Source organism: Hyaena hyaena, unplaced genomic scaffold (genome assembly GCF_003009895.1).
Source record: "Hyaena hyaena isolate Hyena2069 unplaced genomic scaffold, ASM300989v1 scaffold_120, whole genome shotgun sequence".
NCBI classification, from domain to species: domain Eukaryota; kingdom Metazoa; phylum Chordata; class Mammalia; order Carnivora; family Hyaenidae; genus Hyaena; species Hyaena hyaena.
The window spans coordinates 1,226,436-1,244,972 of NW_024080752.1; the positions used below are offsets into that span (position 1 = coordinate 1,226,436).

At 40.4% G+C, this 18,537-nt stretch overlaps 1 protein-coding gene across 3 annotated transcripts in view; it reads right to left on the reverse strand.

Moving 5' to 3' along the window:
* Positions 1-18,537, reverse strand: part of TMOD2 (tropomodulin 2) — an 82,627-nt gene that overhangs the window by 12,567 nt on the left and 51,523 nt on the right. For all 3 annotated transcript variants that reach the window (XM_039237143.1, XM_039237144.1, XM_039237142.1), the window contains 2 exons: positions 18,278-18,385; positions 3,447-3,590 (listed from right to left, as the gene is read on the reverse strand). In XM_039237143.1, the coding sequence (XP_039093074.1) occupies positions 3,447-3,590; positions 18,278-18,385 (252 nt within the window). The remainder of the gene's footprint in view (positions 1-3,446; positions 3,591-18,277; positions 18,386-18,537) is intronic.

Sequence of the window (18,537 nt, forward strand, 5' to 3'; positions counted from 1 at the left end):
TTACTCCCCCTCACAAATCTCAAGCGCAGAGTCCTGCGCTTGGGTGACATGTAGGCCTTGCCCGTCAGCATGGGCATGCTGATGGCTATATAAGGGATGTAGGAGCTGCAGAAAATTATACGGGGAAGGAGCACATAAACGAAAGGAGAAAGTAATATAACATAAGGCATCTTTCTTTCTCAGCCTGAGTCATTTTATTTGAAGTCTTTTGTGTTACATAAACCCAGGGTAACAAATGGCGACCAAAATTTCTTATACTTTGTATATGTTTCCCCTTTGTAAGTCGTTAAATACAAAGAAGAAAATAAATAAAAGTTAAGCATACATTTCTTCTGTTGTCTTTTTAAAATAACCTTTCTTTTTTACTCAAAGTTATTGAGCAGTCACCCATCTGTTTCATGAATATGCATCACTGATCGTTCTTCTCACAGGGGGCATCTGATTAAATCATTACATATTCACCTGGAGCCTGGCCACAGCAGCCTGCCCCAGGGATGGCTTCTCAGCAGGCCAGCAATCTGGGGCAGCTGCCTGCTGCAAGGATGCTAAATTGGTCTCAGTTGCAGGTCCTGCTTGAGGAAACTGTCTTACAGATTATTTCAAACCCTTCATTATATAGATGAAGAAACAGAGGTCTATTTCTAATAGTCTATTAGTCAATAAACAAAATCTGGATGGAAGACAAGCTCTGACTCTGAATTTCCTCTTTCTTGGAATAAAGCAAAGGATTTTTACAGTTGCTCTAAAAAGTCTCAATCCTCTTTCTTTTTCTTATCTTCCCTTCCTCTTGCCCTTCTTTCCTATCCTCTCTCTCGTCACAAGTAAAAAGAAGCTATTTTGGAGGCATGTTGGGGAATAAGGTTGAAAAATTACACAGTTTTACTCTAGATGACTGAGGAATGATGAGGAGGTTGATGATTTAAAGGGGTTTAAGCGGGGCACCTGGGTGGCTCAGTCAGCTAAGCGTCTGACTTGATTTCAGCTCAGGTCGTGATCTCACAGTTCATGAGATGGAGCCCTGTGTAGGGCTCTGTGCTGACAGTGTGGAGTCTTCTTGAGACTCTCTCTCTCTCCTTCCTACTCTGCCCCTCCCTCATTCACTCTTTCTCAAAATAAATAAATATTTTTTTAAAAAGTACTTTATAGGATGCCTGAGTGGCTCAGTTGGTTAAGCATGTGATTTTGGTCAGGTCATAATCTCATGGTTCGTGGATCGAAGCCCCATGTCGGGCTTTGTGCTGACAGCTCAGAGCCTGGAGCCTGCTTCAGATTCTGTGTCTCACTCTCTCTCTGCCCCTCCCTGGCTCATGCACTCTCTCTCTCTCAAAAGTAAATAAAAACATCAAAAAAGGATATAAAAAAGGACTTTATCTAAAAAAAATTAATAAAGGGGATTTAAGAGAGCAAATTCAGGTTTTGTACTTCAGGGTCATCTTCACACGCATTATAAAAAGCTGCTTTAGGGGTGCCTGGGGAGCTTAGTTGGTTGAGGTACCAACTTCAGCTCAGGTCGAGATCTCACGGGTATGAGCCCTGAATCAGGCTCGGGGTCACTGCTGTCATCACGGAGCCTGCTCTGGATCCTCTGTCCCCTTCTCTCTCCAAAATGAATAAACATTTAAAATTAAAAAAAAAAAACAAAATAAAAAAAATAAAAAGCTGCTCTTTCTCAAAGTTCAGGATTCCATTTCATTTATTAGGTGTAGGGTTGCCAGATTTAGCAAATAAAAATATAGGACACCTAGTTATATTTGAATTTTGATTGATAATCATAAATAATTTTAATAAAAATAAATATATATATATCTTAGGATGGCATATCTCAAGTATTTCATGATACATACTTATACCAAAAACTATGTGTTGTTTATCTGAGATTCAAATTTAACTACATTTTATCTGGCAATTCTAACTAGGTGGTATCTTACAAGCAACTAGGAACAGAGTATCTGGAACATTACTTCAGATGTGGGGTTTCATAATGGCCTAAACCAATACAAGAAGGTAAATATACTTTGGGATAAGGTATCCATTTCTGTCATAGATGTCCTGGAAATAATTTACTAGGAGCCCACTTAACTTCTTCCTTATAGTAGTTCATTTGATAAATAGTCCTGAGCAATCACTTCATCTCTTTCACTTTATATTTCTCTCTGGCTCATTTTCATAATCTCTCACTCCCTGATGCCCCTTTTTTAATTTCCTACTCTCCCACTCCCTTCATGTCTCTGGACACACACCAGGATACACAGCACTGAGGTTCCTGAGCATGTACGGCTGAGTAGGCCGTACTTTGGCAACGTCCTCCTTCTGGGGAGGGTGAGAGTAAAGGAACATCTGTCTTCTGCACAGTTTCCCTGCTCCCCTGGCAACAAGCCTCAAGAGGAGGTGAGGGGCAGAGGACATGCACTGAAGCAGCCCACGTGTCCTGACAGCAAAAAAGAAGAGTAGAATTGTTCATGGGACCTGGTGGGGGTTTCCAGACTTAAGCAAAAGTCCTGTGTGGGATCCTGGGGCTCTATCAGATGCTGGAGGGTTTAGACAGTGAATTTCCAGACGAGCAGGGGGCACTCTCTCACTGTCCTTCTAATCACCCCCCAGGAGAATGCTCACAACACAAGGATCTGTGCTCTCTCCATCGCAGGGCCCTTTCTTCGCACTAGACAGTGTCTAGACCTCTCAGATTCAGTGAGTCCATGGCAGACAGTTCCCCACAGCAGAAGTGGCAGGGCAAAGCATTATGCTGGGAAGCGAGAATTGTTGTCTGACAGGAGCCAGCTGAAGCTAGCAGGGTCACTTGAAACACTGCAGGCTGATGCTAGTAAAAGAGGCCTTCAGGGTAAAGAAGCTGTGGCCCTGCAGAAAAGCAGCTTGCTTTGGCTGCTGACGGGAACCTAAGAAACACTGCAATAGAGCTGAGACTGTGATCACATCATGGGTGTGGCCTGCTACTCTAAGCCAGATCATCTTCTAGAACCCGGATTCCTCTAAACAGGCTCTGTGGCCCACCCCAGACTGCAGGAGTCCTTTTTCTCCAGCTCTGGCAGCCTCTGACCAAGAGCACGGAGTCTGTCTCTGGGCATGGCCAGTCTGCTTTCTCCTTGTAGCCACAGTCCCAGCTGACTCGAATGTTTTGAGCTGAGATTCCTGCTAGGGGGCATGGGTGATGATGGCTGCACAAGGCAGCTGTCAACACCTCCAGCCCCACCTCCTTTCTCCCCCGGTGCCTGACTAGCCTAGGGCTGGGGGAGAGCCAGCTCTGTAGGTCTCAGACTGCGTCACTGTGCATGCTTTAGTTATTGATATGCTCTCCCACACACCCTCCACAGGCCAGAAGCTGTTACAACTTACAGGAGAGCCAGAACATCAAATCAAGTCACAGAACTTTGGCTTTTAACTCACTTCCCTGCGGGCCCCCACTTTCACATGCACCCTGTGAGTCACACCTGGTTGTCGATCTTGATCTCTGTCAAGGTGTCATTTTCTCTCAGTGCCTCTACCAGGGCTAGGATTCCAGTCCCAGTGATAAAATTGGATTCGATGTTTAGGCTTTTCAAGGTCTTGTTTACTTTCAGCATATCTGCAAAAGCCTTATTATGAAGAAAGAAATAACCATTAATGCTGCTAAAGATTTATTTACTGAACTCTCCACCGCCAAATGAAACACAGATGTTTTTTACATTAAAAAAACTGAGTCAAATCAAACTTTCACTCCCAAGTAACAAAGATAGTAATTCAAAATAATTCAGACCAGACTTAGGAATTTCATATACCTGTAAAACAAAAAACAAAACCAAAAAATCCTGACACAGGATTATCAACTTGGGTAGGTATGGACATTGAAAAAAAATCCCACTACCATCTGTTATCATTGTCAGTTTTGTTTTTTGGTTGCTTTATTGAGGAAAAGCATTTTAACATTAGGAAAAATGAAGAAAGGACATGATCTCAGAATTATTTTATTTTGTTTCTTTTACTACGAATGTATAAAAAAACTTTACTGTTGACGAGCATATGGGCACTATTGATCTTATTTCAGGTTATCTCTAAATCAGAATTTACCAAAGATAACTTTTGGAATATAATCACCATTCAGAGTGGCAAACCCACTGGAGACTCCCAGTTCAAAACAATAGATGTATACATGCACCTGTCTGTGTCCCTTATGCCCCATGTTTCCCACTATCATAAAGAAAAGAAAGGGGTGAGACAAGATGGCGGAGAAGTAGGGAGCTCCATACAATTCACTCACCCCCATCTCTCAAACGGAGAAGGCCTGAAGCCATAGGAACCTTACAGAATCCAGGAATTTGGGAGGAAAAGGAGACAGAGCCTGCTGAGAAAAACTTACAGCATGAGTGCAAACTGGGGAAGATACAAACGGGCCGGGACCGGAGACATGGAGGGAGGGGAGGGAGTGCCCTTTGTAGGCAGCCACAGTGAGATGAGGGGAAAAGAAGGAGCAGCTGAAACTACTCAAGGAACTGTCCCTGCCTTTGGAGAAGAGAAAAACCTCAGCTCAGGACACAGAGGGACCAGGTTTCCAGCTGTGCAGCTGACCTTTAGTAGGACACATTGGTCCCAGGCGACGCCAGGAGAAACTGCTCCTCTGCTCACCAGCTTGACCTGGAGGGGAAGTGGCATGCCTGAGGCTGCTCCATCGCTCTTTTAGCTCGGCTGGATCCCCAGTGGGGAGGTGACCGGCTTGAAACTGCTTGGAGGGACTTGACCTGACGGTTTATGTTGGGCATTATCAATTGGAGCTTGGACAAAGATTTGGAACGAGGCATGGCTTGCGATATAGAACACGGCCCACCTGGGCCTACGTCCATGGCACAGGGAGATCGGACCCAAAAGAGTGAGCTGCAACATTTGGTTGGAGAAGGGACTGGTGCACCGCCATTTTTCTCCCCACAACCACCAAGGTGGGACCTCAGGGAGCTCCCGCAGGACACAGTGGAGGCTAAGACCTGCCTACACCAAACCACGCCCATCCCCCCTAGAGAGCCTTTTTTTTTTTTTTTTAAACCAGAGCCCTAGGGCAAGACCAACATGGATACACTGCTGTGATTAATTCTAGATCAATTCTTTCCATTCAGATATATTTTCCCTTGTCTCATTTGTATTCCTCCCCTCTGCAAGACTGGGCACTCTGGTCACTGGTTTGCTTAAACAGTCACATTTAATCCATTCTCTAGATGTATATTCTACACCTCCACCACTACCTTTCTCTCTCTCTCTCTCTTTCTCTATCTCTCTGGAGTAATCAGACTATATAGCTTCTCTGACTAACATTATCTTCATTTCTTTCTCCTCGCCTCTTACCATATTCTCCTCTTTCTCTCTCTGAATTAAGCCTCTTGGTCTCTCTGTCTGGTCATCATCCAATTTCGCTTCCTCCCTGCCCTGTCTTTGTAGATGCTCTTCCATCAGCACTACATACACCTGGCTCTTTATTTGTAGCTGGAAATTCTGGTTTTATGCTTTTTGACTGTCATTTGTCTTTTGGGATTTTTAAAAATTATTTGCTTTTCCTCGTTCCTCTTTTTTTCCCTTCTTTTCTTTTTTTTTCTTTTTCTTTTTCCCTTTCAGTTTGCGTGTTTGTTGAATTTCTCTGTGCATTTGTGTGCCTTTGTTCCCTGTGTGTTTGTCTGTCTGTTTTCTTTTCCAGGGCTACTTCAAGAAACAAGCCAAAGTACACATGGTAGAAAGTCCCAAATACCACTATGAGTAGAGAAATAACAACCAAAGTCTCAACAAGAGAGACCAAGAGACACCATCAAAGAACACTTCCTGATCGGACAGGCCCTGGACATCAAAGAGCCTTCTTTAATACAGCAGTATTCACAGCTGCAGAGTGCATAACAAGCTTCTAAAACTAACAAGAGACAGAAAGCTAACCAAAATGACAAAATGGAAGAACTCTCCTCTAAAGTGATTCCAGGAAGAACTGACAGCTAAAGAACTGCTCAAAACAGATATAAGCAACATAACTGAACAAGAATTAAGAACAATAGTCATAAAATTAATCACTGGGTTTGAAAAAGGTGTGGAAGACATCAGAGAAACTATTGCTACAAAGACTATGGAGCTTAAAAATAGTGGTGATGAATTAAAAATGTTATAAATGAGATGCATAATAAAATGGAGGCATCCAATGCATGGATTGAAGAGGCAGAGAGGAAAATAGGTGAATTAGAAGACATAATTATAAAAAAAGAGAAAGCTGAGAAAAATGGAGATAAACTGATCCAGGAACACGAAAGGAGAGTTCGAGAGCTGAGTGATACAATCAAATGGAAGAATATCTGTATCATAGGAATTCCAGAAGAGGAAGAGGGAAAGGCCCTGAAGAAGTCCTTGAACATATTATAGCAGAGAATTTCCCCAATCTGGGGAAGGAAACACACTTTGAAATCCAAGAGGCACAGAGAACTCCCCTGAGATGTAACTTGAATCAATCTTCTGCATGATATATACTAGAGAAGCTGGCAAAATATAAGGACATGGAGGGGCGCCTGGGTGGCTTAGTCGGTTAAGTGTCCGACTTTCGCTTGGGTCATGATCTCGCGGTTCGTGGGTTCGAGCCCCGCGTCGGGCTCTGTGCTGACTGCCAGCTCAGAGCCTGGAGCCTGTTTCAGAGTCTGTGACTCCCTCTCTCTCTGACCCTCCCCTGCTCATGCTGTCTCTCTCTCTCTCCCCTAGAAATAAATAAAAACATTAAAAAAATTAAAAAAAATATATAAGGACATGGAGAGAATTATGAAGCTAGGGAGAAAAGGGCCCTAACATACAAAGGGAAACCTATCAGAGTGGTGACAGACCTATCTACTGAAATATGGCAGGCAAGAAAGGAATGGCAGGAGATCTTCAAAGTGATGAACAGAAAAAACATGTAGCCAAGAATCCTCTATCTAGCAAGCCTATCATTCAGAATAGAAGGAGAGATAAAAGTCTTTCCAAATAAACAAAAATTGAAAGAATTTGTCACTACTAAACCAGCGCTACAAGAAATCCAGACGGGGACTCTCTGAGGGAAATGTTGCAAGGAACACAAGATGCTAGAGACACACCACAAACATGAATGCCACAAATGACACGATGCCTCTAAACCCATATATTTCAATAATAACATTGAATGTAAATGGGCTGAATGCTCCAATCAAAAGACATAGGGTAGCAGAATGCATAAAAAAACAGAATCCATCTATTTGCTGTCTACAAGGAACTCAGTTTAGACTGGAGGACACCTTCAGATTGAAAGTAAGGGAATGGAGAAATATCTATCATGCTATGGGAAGTCAAAAGAAAGCTGGAGTAGCTATACTTATATCAGACAAACTGGACTTTGAAGTAAAGACAGTAACAAGGGATGAAGAAGGGCATTATATAGTAATTACAAGGTCTATCCATTAGGAAGAGCTAATAATTATAAATGTCTACACACCAAATATGGGAGCACCTAAATACAAAAATCAATCACAAACAGAAACAATCTTATGGATAAGAATGTGCTAAAGGCAGGGGACTTTAATACTCCACTTACAGCAATGGAAAAATCAACTAGATAGAAAATCATTAAAGAATGGGGGTGGGGGAGAGGGGAAAGGGGGTGACGGGCATGGGGGAGGGCACTAGTTGAGATGAGCACTGGGTATTATATGTAAACCAAGTTGGCAATAAACTATTTAAGGAAAAAAAAAAGAAAGAAAATCACTAAAAGAACAATGGACTTGAATGACACATTGGATCACATGGATTTGACAGATATATTTAGAATTCTACATCCTGAGGCTATGGAATTCACTTTCTTCTCAAGTGCACATGGCATATTCTCCAAGATAGATCATATACTGGGACATAAAGCAGCCCTCAATAAATATAAAACAATTGAGATCAGACCATGCACACTTTCAGATCATAATGTTATGAAACTTGAAATCAGTCAGAGGAAGCCTAGAAAACCTCCAAAAACATGGAGGCTAAAGAACACCCTACTAAAGAAAGAATGGGCCAATCAGGCAATTAGAGAAGAAATTTACAAATATATGGAAACAAACAAAAACGAAAACACAACAATCCAAAGTCTATGGGATGCGGGAAAGGCAGCCCTAAGATGAAAGTACATTGCACTCCAGGCCTAGAAAAAGCGTAAGTGCAAAATCTAACAGCTCACCTAAAGGAACTAGAGGGAGAGCAACAAGAGCACCCAGACCCAACAGGAGAGGAGAAATAATAAAAATCAGGGAAGAAATAAACAATATAGAAACCAAAAAAACAGGTGAACAGATCAATGAAATCAAGAGTTGGTTTTTTGAAAAAATAAACAAAATTGACAAACCTCTGGCCAGACAGAAAAGAGACAGCACACGAATAGACAAAATCACGAATGAAAATGGACTTGTTACAACCAACCCCTCAGAAATACAAGCAATTATCAGGGAATACTATGAAAAATTATATGCCAACAAACTGGACAACTTAGAAGAAATGGACAAATTCCCAAACACACATTCACTACCAAAATTCACACGGGAAGAGATACAAAATCTGAAGAGACCCATAACTAGTGAGGAAATTGAATTAGTTATCAAAACTCGCCCAACAAATAAGAGCCCTGGGCCAGATAGCTTCCCTGGGGAATTCTACCAGATGTTTAAAACAGAATTAATACCCATTCTTCTCAAGGTATTCCAAAAAATAGAAATCGAAGGAAAACTTCCATACTCATTCTATGAAGCCAGCATCACTTTGATTCCCAAGCCAGACAGAGACCCAGGAAAAAAAAGAGAACTACAGGCTAATATCCTTGATGAATACAGATGCAAAATCCTCAACAAGATACTTGCAAATCAAATCCAACAGCACATGAAAAAAATTATCCACCATGATCAAGTGGGATTCATTCCTGGGTTACAGGGCTGGTTCAATATTCACAAATCAATCAATGTGATACATCACATTAACAAAAGAAAAGATAACTATGGTCCTGTCGATAGATGCAGAAAAAGCATTTGACAAAATACAGCATCCCTTCTTAATAAAGACCTTTAAGAAAGTCGGGATAGAAGGAACTTACTTAAACATTATAAAAGCCAACTATGAGAAGCCCTCAGCTAACACCATCCTCAATGGGGAAAAACTGACAGCTTTCCTCCTGAAATCAGGTACACAACAGGGATATCCACTCTTACCACTGTTGTTTAACATAGTGCTGGAAGTCGTAGCATCAGCAATCAGACAAGAGGAAAAAAAAAGGCATCAGAATTGGCAAAGAAGTCAAACTTTCACTTTTCACAGACGACATGATACTCTACATAGAAAACCCAAGAGACTCCACCAGAAGCCTACTAAAACTCATCCAGAAATTCAGCAAAGTTGCAAGGTACAAAATCGACATACAGAAATCGGTTGTATTTTTAGACACCAATAATGCAACAGAAAGAGAAATCAAGAAATTGATCCCATTCACAACTGCACAAAAAAACCCCACAAAATACCTAGGAACAAACCTAACCAAAGATAAAGGAGATCTGTATGATGAAAATTATAGAAAACTTGTGAAGGAAATTGAAGAAGACACGAAGAAATGGAAAGATATTCCATGCTCATGGGTCTGAAGAATAAATATTGTTAAAATGTCATTACTACCCAAAGCAATCTACACATTCAATGCAACCCCAATCAAAACTGCATCAGCATTCTTCTCAAAACTAGAACAAACTATCCTAAAATTTGTATGGAACCACAAAAGATCCCCAATAGCCAAAGTAATATTGAAGAAGAAAACCAAAATAGGAGGCATCACAATCCTAGACGTTAGCCTCTACTACAAAGTTTTAATCATCAAGGAAGTATGGTCTTGGGGGCAACTGGGTGGCTCAGTAGGTTAAGTATCCGACTTCGGCTCAGGTCATGATCTCATGGTTTGTGGGTTCGAGTTCTGCATTGGGCTCTGTGCTGACAGCTAGCTCAGAGCCTGGAGCCTGTTTCAGATTCTGTGTCTCCCTCTCTCTCTGACCCTCCCCTGCTCATGCTGCCTCTCTCTCTCTCTCAGAAATAAATAAAACATAAAAAAATTTAAAAAAAGAAAGTATGGGGGCGCCTGGGTGGCTCAGTCGGTTAAGCGTCCGACTTTCGCTTAGGTCATGATCTCGCAGTTCGTGGGTTTGAGCCCCGCGTCGGGCTCTGTGCTAACTGCCAGCTCAGAGCCTGGAGGCTGTTTCAGAGTCTGTGACTCCCTCTCTCTCTGACCCTCCCCTGCTCACGCTGTCTCTCTCTCTCTCTCTCTCCTAGAAATAAATAAAAAAAAATTAAAAAAAAAAAAGAAAGTATGGTCTTGGCACAAAAACAGACATATAGACCAATGAATAGAATAGAGAACTCAGAATTGGACCCATACTTGTATGGCCAACTAATCTCTGACAAAGCAGGAAAGAATATCCAATGGAAAAAAGACAGCCTCTTTAAGAGATGGTGCTGGGAAAACTGGACAGCAACATGCAGAAGAATGAAACTAGATCATTTTCTCACACCATACACAAAAATAAACTCAAAATGGATCAAGGACCTGTATACGAGACAGGAAACCATAAAAACCCTAGAGGAGAAAGCAGGAAACAACTTCCTTGACCTCAATCGCAGCAATTTCTTACTTGACACATCCCCAAAGGCAAGGGAATCAAGAGCAAAAATGAACTATTGGGATGTCATCAAGATAAAAAGCTTCTGACATGGCAATGAGAAAGAATGAAATCTGGCCATGTGTAGCAACATGGATGGAACTTGAGGGTGTTAGGCTGAGCAAAATAAGTCAGGCTGAGAAGGACAGACACCATATGTTTGCACGTACAGGAGGATTAGGAGGAACTTAACGGAGGACCGTTGGGGAGAAGAAGTAGAAAAATAGTGGGGGAGAGCGAGGGAGGCAAACCATTAGAGATTCTTGAATGCCAAAAACAAACTGAGGGCTGATGGGGTGGGGGGATGGGAAGGAGGGTGATGAGCATGGAGGAGGGCACTTGTGGGGATGAGCACTGGGTGTTATATGGAAACCAACTTGACAATAAACTATTTAAAAAAAAGATAAAAAGCTTCTGCACGGCAAAGGAAACAATCAATAAAATAGACAACCGACGGAATGGGAAAAGATAGTTGCAAATGACATATCAGATAAAGGGCTAGTATCCAAAATCTATAAGGAACTCACCAAACTCCACACCCAAAAAACAAATAATCCAGTGAAGAAATGGGCTGAAGGCATGAACAGACACTTCTCCAAAGAGGACATCCAGATGGCCAACAGACACATGAAACGATGCTCAGCATCCCTCCTCATCAGGGAAATACAAATCAAAACCACACTGAGATACCACCTCATGCCAGTCAGAGTGGCTACAATTAACAAATCAGGAGACTCTGGATGCTGGCGAGGATGTGGAGAAATGGGCACCCTCCTACACTGTTGGTGGGAATGTAAAGTGGTGCAGCCCCTCTGGAAAACAGTGTGGAGGTTTCTCAGAAAGTTCACAATAGAACTCCCCTATGACCCAGCAATAGCACTGCTAGGAATTTATCCAAGGGATACAGGAGTGCTGATGCATAGGGCACATGTACCCCAATGTTCAGAGCAGCACTCTCAACATTAGCCAAATCATGGAAAGAGCCTAAGTGTCCATCAACGGACGAATGGATCAAGAAGATGTGGTTTATCTATACAATGGACTACTATATGGCAATGAGAAAGAATGAAATCTGGTCATTTGTAGCAACATGGATGGAACTCTAGGGTGTTATGCTGAGCAAAATAAGACAGGCAGAGAAGGACAGGCACCATATATTTTCACGTATAGGTGGATTAGGAGGAACTTAATGGAGGACCATGGGGAAGGAGAAGGGGAAAAACAGTTGGCGAGAGGGAGAAAGGCAAATCATGAGAGACTCCTGAATACTGAGAATAAACTGAGGGCTGATGGGGGTGGGGGAGATGGTAAGGGGGGTGATGGGCATGGAAGAGGGCACTTGTTGGGATGAGCACTGGGTATTATATGGAAACTAACTTGACCATAAACTTAAAAAAAAAAAAAAAAGAAAATTTTTCAGTGACTGGATCTCTCATAGTGCAAGAAAAACCAAACAAACAAAAAGAGAACACCACATTCCCTTGAAGAAATCCTGACATACAGAAAAGAAGAAAGACTGGTGGAGAAATGAGCACAAAAGTTGTTGTCTGAGATGCTAGAGCTAAGTCCCAACTGGGGCATTTCATCCAAGTCCTGCCTTTGGAGCAAATGGAAAAACTAGAGCAGATGAAGAGCACATCGCCCCTCCCTGTAGCTTCCCTGAGAAAGAACTGCCAGCACAATTATCAATGAAAAATTTTCCAGGAAGAGCCCGTAGTGAGGGTGCTAGGACCTGAGACAGAAGCCATGCAGAAACAGAGCACCTTCAGACCCCCCACCTGATAGGGCGTGGGAGAAACAGAGAGGAGAGGCAGCCATGTCCAGGAATAAAATATATTGAAATGTACCCCTCCTAAAGTGAAGCCCTCCTAACTGTAAAGTTGTGGTGGACTCCCAGGCTACCTGTTAGCTCCTCATACATACACTTCAGAGAATGCTACTGGAAAATTCACCTGCCTGCTTACAAAAGCATTCATTCATTCATTCATTCACTCATCATCCATTTATTCAAAAAAGACTATTTATGGGGCTTCTACGGTGTGCCGGCAGCAGAGGAAACAAAAATCACTGTCCAAAGAGAGCTTATATTTGACCAGGAGAACAGTTGAAACATTAATAAGGAAAATACATAGCCTGTTGGATGGTGACAAATGGAGAAATAGAGAGGGTCTCCCTTTTAAGGGAGAGGTCTGCTGGTGAAACAAATCTACACAAGTACAAAGGAAATGATCCTGGTTTACACAAAACAATCTCATTCTCTATTCAGATATCTGGCAACCAGTGATTGCCAGACATACTAGGAAAACCAACATTACAGAAGAGAAAGGCCAAGTCAAGCAATAGCACAGCATGCCATAGAGGGAGCAGAGATCATTCAGGGAACAGAAACAAATATAAACATTCTAATTGTTATTGTCCCTCTTCCCTCGCCAAAAAAGAAAAGAAAACGTACTCAATTAATAAAGTAAATACTGGTTATTATGGGGGGGGAAGAGGAATATGTAAAAGAAAATGTTTTGACAAATTTAAATATTACATTAAAATAAAAAAAAGTAACGGGCATCCAGAATTACAAAATGAACATGGCTGAAGACCAAGTTGGTGAGTGAGAACAAATCTGGGATATTCCCAAGACTGTAGAGTAAAAAGACAAAGATACAGAAAATAGGAAAGAAATGTTAAAAGATACAGGGAAAGATACATTTATCTAGTAGGAGTTTCAGAGGGATAAAAGAAAAAAAGACATCAGAGGGGAAGAAATTATAAAATAATAGGAAAAAAATTTCCTAGAGTTGAAGAGAATATGAATCTTTATCTGAAAGAACCCACTAGGGGGCGCCAAGGGGGCTCAGTCAGTTAAACTTGATTTCAGCTCCGGTAATGATCTCACAGTTTCAGCCCCACGTCTGTGTTCTCTGTCTGTCTCTCTCTCTGCCCCTCCTCCACTCAAGCACTGTTTTCTCTCTCAAAAATAAACAAACATTAAAAAGAAAAAGAATCCTCAGCAAAATGAGTAAAAAAGTCTCATAAGTGGGCACATACAAGTGAAATTTCAGAAAAATTTCTAGTAAGAAAAGATAAGTTACTTAACAAAGTAACAAGACTCAGATCAGCATTAATCACTAGACTGTAAGGTCCATGAGAACAGAAATTTCTGTATTTGCATAATCAGGTAATTATAAATACTGGTGATAAGTTTTACATTCCTGCAATCTCTTAACAAAACATAAAATATAATGGTATAAAACATATAAAGCTGAAATGTGTGAACATAATGGAATAACTATGACTTGAAGGCAGAAAAAGGAAAAGGGATGAAGGTAGAATACAGAATTGCCATCAGCTTTTCTAATGGAGAAACAAAAACTCATCTAAGATGATAGACCAAAAATAAAAAAGTATATATATCAATGGTTTTCTACTCTGGCTGTATGTTAGAATGATCTAGAAGCTTCAAAATGTATGCCAATGCTTGGGTCCTAACTCAGATGAATTAAATCAGAATCTCAGGCTGTATGTAGCCTGGACCGCTATATTTTTTTAAAGTTCTCCAAGTGATTAATGTTCACCAGGATTGACAACCACTTTAATAAAGTTATAAAGACAACAACTAGAAGAATGAAAAACAGTAATCAGTAATACTGATTCCTCTGGGGAATGGAACAAGGAACTTCCATATTATTTTAATTGTTTTTATGGTGGAAAACACAGGAAGAAGGAAGAGAAGGACTCTAACTTGGGACCAGAACAGGATTTCTCAACCTTGGCACCAATGACATTCGAGGCCAGAGAATTCTTTGTTGTGGGAGGTTGTCCTGTGTATCCCAGGATGTTTAGCAGCTTCTGAGACACATTAAATGCCAATAGTACCCTAACCAGTCATGACAACCAAAAATATCTTCGGACACTGCCAAAAGTCCCCTGGAGAGCCGTGAGTTGAGAAGCACCAGACTAGAAGAATAATCCTCTGTATTAGACAAGCAGTTTGCTTTAACTGCAAAGAAAGCTCAAAGATTTGGACTGACATTATTGTACACCACGTAAATTAAAGTGTATTTATTCACTACTAGGTCCTTAATTAGAATTAAATGTACACATTTTAATTAGAGCATCAGAAGGAAGTGCATCAGGCTTTTCCTTATGGACGCCCCAGGCTTCAGGATTCATGCTCATTATTAGAATAACAAAATGTTGGAGCAATTAGGCCTTTATAAAAAAAAGTTGCAGGACTTCCTGGCAAGTAGCCAGGATCTTGCCAATTTCTTTTAAACTTGAGAAAACACTTTTCTCATACTGAACAAACAGGGGAGACCCAGCCAAACATAATCCTGGGCTGTAGGCCCAAGTTAATTTCAGTTCAGCAAATATTTAAGCATCTATTACATGTGCTGGGGATAACATTGGTAAAACAAAGACTAGATTTCTTAAATGTTATATAAATAATTACAGAAGAAATACATTTTAAAAGAGGTTTTGCTGTCTGTACTTCACAGGATTGTATGGAAATCCAGTTTCCTGCATTGGCCAAACCTGTACCATCCTGAAAGGGTAGCCTCAAGGCACATGTGGATCTTAAGCCCTTGAAAAATGGCTGGTCTGAATTGAGATGTGCTGTAAATATAAAACACGCACTGGATTTCAAAGATGCAGTATGAAAAAAATAATGTAAAATACCTTATTACATTTTCACATTTTTAAATGATAACATTTAGGATATATTGGTTCAAATAAAATATATTTTTAAAATGAATTCCACCTATTTCTTTTTTTTAATGTGGCTACCAGAAAAAATTTAAATTATACATGCGGCTTACATTTGTGGCTACCCCATTTTATTTGTTATGGATAGTGCGGTCTAAAAGAGCATTCTTAAATGTATGTGGATGTTTTCTGCTCCCTGCTAGAGATGTGGTTAGATGGAAGTACTTGGGGTATGGTGAACTGAACCTGATTACAGGTCACTTAAATTCACTTCCTGGCTTGTCTACATGCCGGGTAATCTTGAGTGGGGGAGGGGCATAGAGTTGGAGACAGAATCTTAAGCAGGCTCCAGGCTCTGAGCTGTCAGCACAGACCCTGACACAAACTCACAGACTGCGAGATTATCACCAGAGCCGAAGTCAGATGCTTAACCGACCGAGTCACTCAGGCGCCCCTACATGCTGTGTAATCTTAGTTAAGTTATTCAACCTCTATGAGCCTCAGTTGCCTCATCTATAAAATGGGTATAATGCCATCTCACATACACATAATTTGCCTACCTTCACAATAATCCCACAAGTGCTTCACTGAATCTGTTTCTGAACCTTAAAAAGAAAAGTCTCCTAAAACTTCACTTTAACGCTGATTTTTCATTATTTTTTCCTTCTCTCTTTTTTCAAGGTAATCTCTACACCCAAAGTGGGCTCAAACTCACAACCCCAAGATCAAGAGTCAAATGCTCTACTGACAGAGCCAGCCAGATGCCCCCATCTTTAATTCTTTGCAGGAAGTTGTCAGGCATAATCAAAGTTTAAAGATCTCCACTGCCTGGGGGGTAATTAATTCTCAACCTATAGTAAAGTGCTTTCTCCACTCTGGCATGACTGAAAGGAGAGCTACCTGGGTTTAGTCAGGTGAGGGCTGGACAATACAAAGCCATCAAGGAATAAGGCCAGAGAGGCTTATCTCTTCACACCCTTAAGGACTGCAACTATTCCTTACAATTGTGTGGTGTGCCAGTCACATGGTATGTATTCAACACAAAGCTGCTGCACTAAAAACAGTATCAAAGAGCTGATTATATTTGGGATTTATTTAGACCATTTAGCAAGTTATCTATTTGACCGAGTGGAAAAGTTGCATTATTTGCTAGTAGGGTTGACAGTGGACTATAACCTATTTCCATGTAATGTAACATACTAAAGTGACAAATCATTTCTTTATTCATACCCTAGTCACTTATATACAAAATGTACTATATTTTGTTTTATTGAAAACAAATCTACCAAATGACAGAGATTATATAAAATTATATACTGATAAAAATCCTTAAATAGCTAATTTAACCTTTTCTAATGATCTAGTTCTGCTCTTTTACTATTTTAATGATAAGCTTCAAATTCAAAACTTCCTTCTACCCACAAATTGAGATATACAATAACTGCTGGTGAAAACATCAATTTTGTAGCTTAGTTCTTCCTACACGAGTGTTTATTTTATATTTGTTGTGGTCATCATGGAAATATTCTCTATTGCTGAGAGGTTGGAGGGCATGGTATTCACCCAATTAACAAGTGTACAAACATCTACTCTGTGCTAACCCTGTGACAGGTAGCCATTACTTTCATGTTGTTTTAATGCTTTTTTAGATCTTTTAACAGACATGTTGCTTTAAATCACATCATCAAGTCAAGAAAATTTGTTTTTCTAGCTTGATTCAAAGGCTGAGCATGAGATGCTATAGAATTACAGTCTGATGCTCAGGCTCCCCCAAAAGTGACATATTTTAGCAAGAGTATGATTGTTGAGGCATTGTGTATAAATACAGCATAGCTTGATGGTTAGAGCATCCTGGGTGTAGAATCAGGAAGAGCTGGTGGTGCCACTTATTGGCTGTGTTTACCCTGGAAAACATATTTAACCTCGCTGAGCCCCAGATTGCTCATTTGTGGGAACTAATAATAGTACATACCTTATAGTATTATATTGAGGATTAGGTGAGTTGACATGTGTAATGCATAGAGCTTACTAATTGCTAAAGAAATGTTAGCTCTTAATAGTAATACCATTGATGTTGGTAACAGTTGTCATATTTACTTGGGCCAAGGGCCTTCCTTACTTAGCTGAATTATCTAAAATGCATGGAAGAAACAGGGCTTTTGGTTGGTTATTTTTTTTTCGTATTCTGGTTAACAAAGATATGTTTTAAGATCTGGTTGTTTAACATATTTTTGAAACATACTAAGCCATTTCAAAGATTAAAATAAAATATACTTTAATACTTTTATATGTGCTCAGTTCTTGCAGGATTTGGGAGTCTTACAATATCCATTGACTGTGACATTATGTTAGTATAGATGCAAAAGCTTCAGAAAATTTGTACTAAGTACAGAGCAAAAGCTAAATATTTATTTAGCTAAACGCCTAATCTAATCTTATTTATTTTTCCTAAAAGTGTAGTGCTAACAAAATTTGAGTTAACTCAAAGTGCCTGACAGATGGGTTCTGTTTTATTGTCTTATTATAACTAACGTGTTTAACTGTTTAACTGTGTAGAAAATTATCAGATCTAGGGGCACCTGGGTGGCTCAGTTGGTTCAATGTCTGACTTTGGCTCAGGTCATGATCTCATGGTCCATGGGTTCGAGCCGCATGTCAGGCTCTGTGCTGACAGCTCGGAGCCTGCAGCCAGCATTGGATTCTGTGTCTCCCTCTCACTCTGCCTCTACCTGGCTCATGCTCTGTCTTGCACTGTCCTCTCAAAAATAAATAAATGTAAAAAAAAAAAATTAAGAAAATTACCAGATCTAAAAATTGTTAATTTATAGAGCACATTAAAAATAGTTTCTAATGAATTAAATATTTTCATGTAATATTTCTGAAATTTTACTCACAATTGCCACAGGGTCATTGCTGCGGGTTGCAGCCAGGCTGAACTTCTTTACGTGAGTATTGGTTTCCAGAGCCTTTGCAAATTCCTTCAGGGTTGGAATTGGAATGTTCTAAAATGGGGGAAGGCACAGAGAATTGATAGACCATTCTGTAGCTCCCCTACCCCAAGTCAAGACCCACAGCTTTTAAATACCTTATGCATTTAGATGGCTAAATGTTGACATCCCTTCTAAAATACTCATTACCCATCCTCCAACAACCA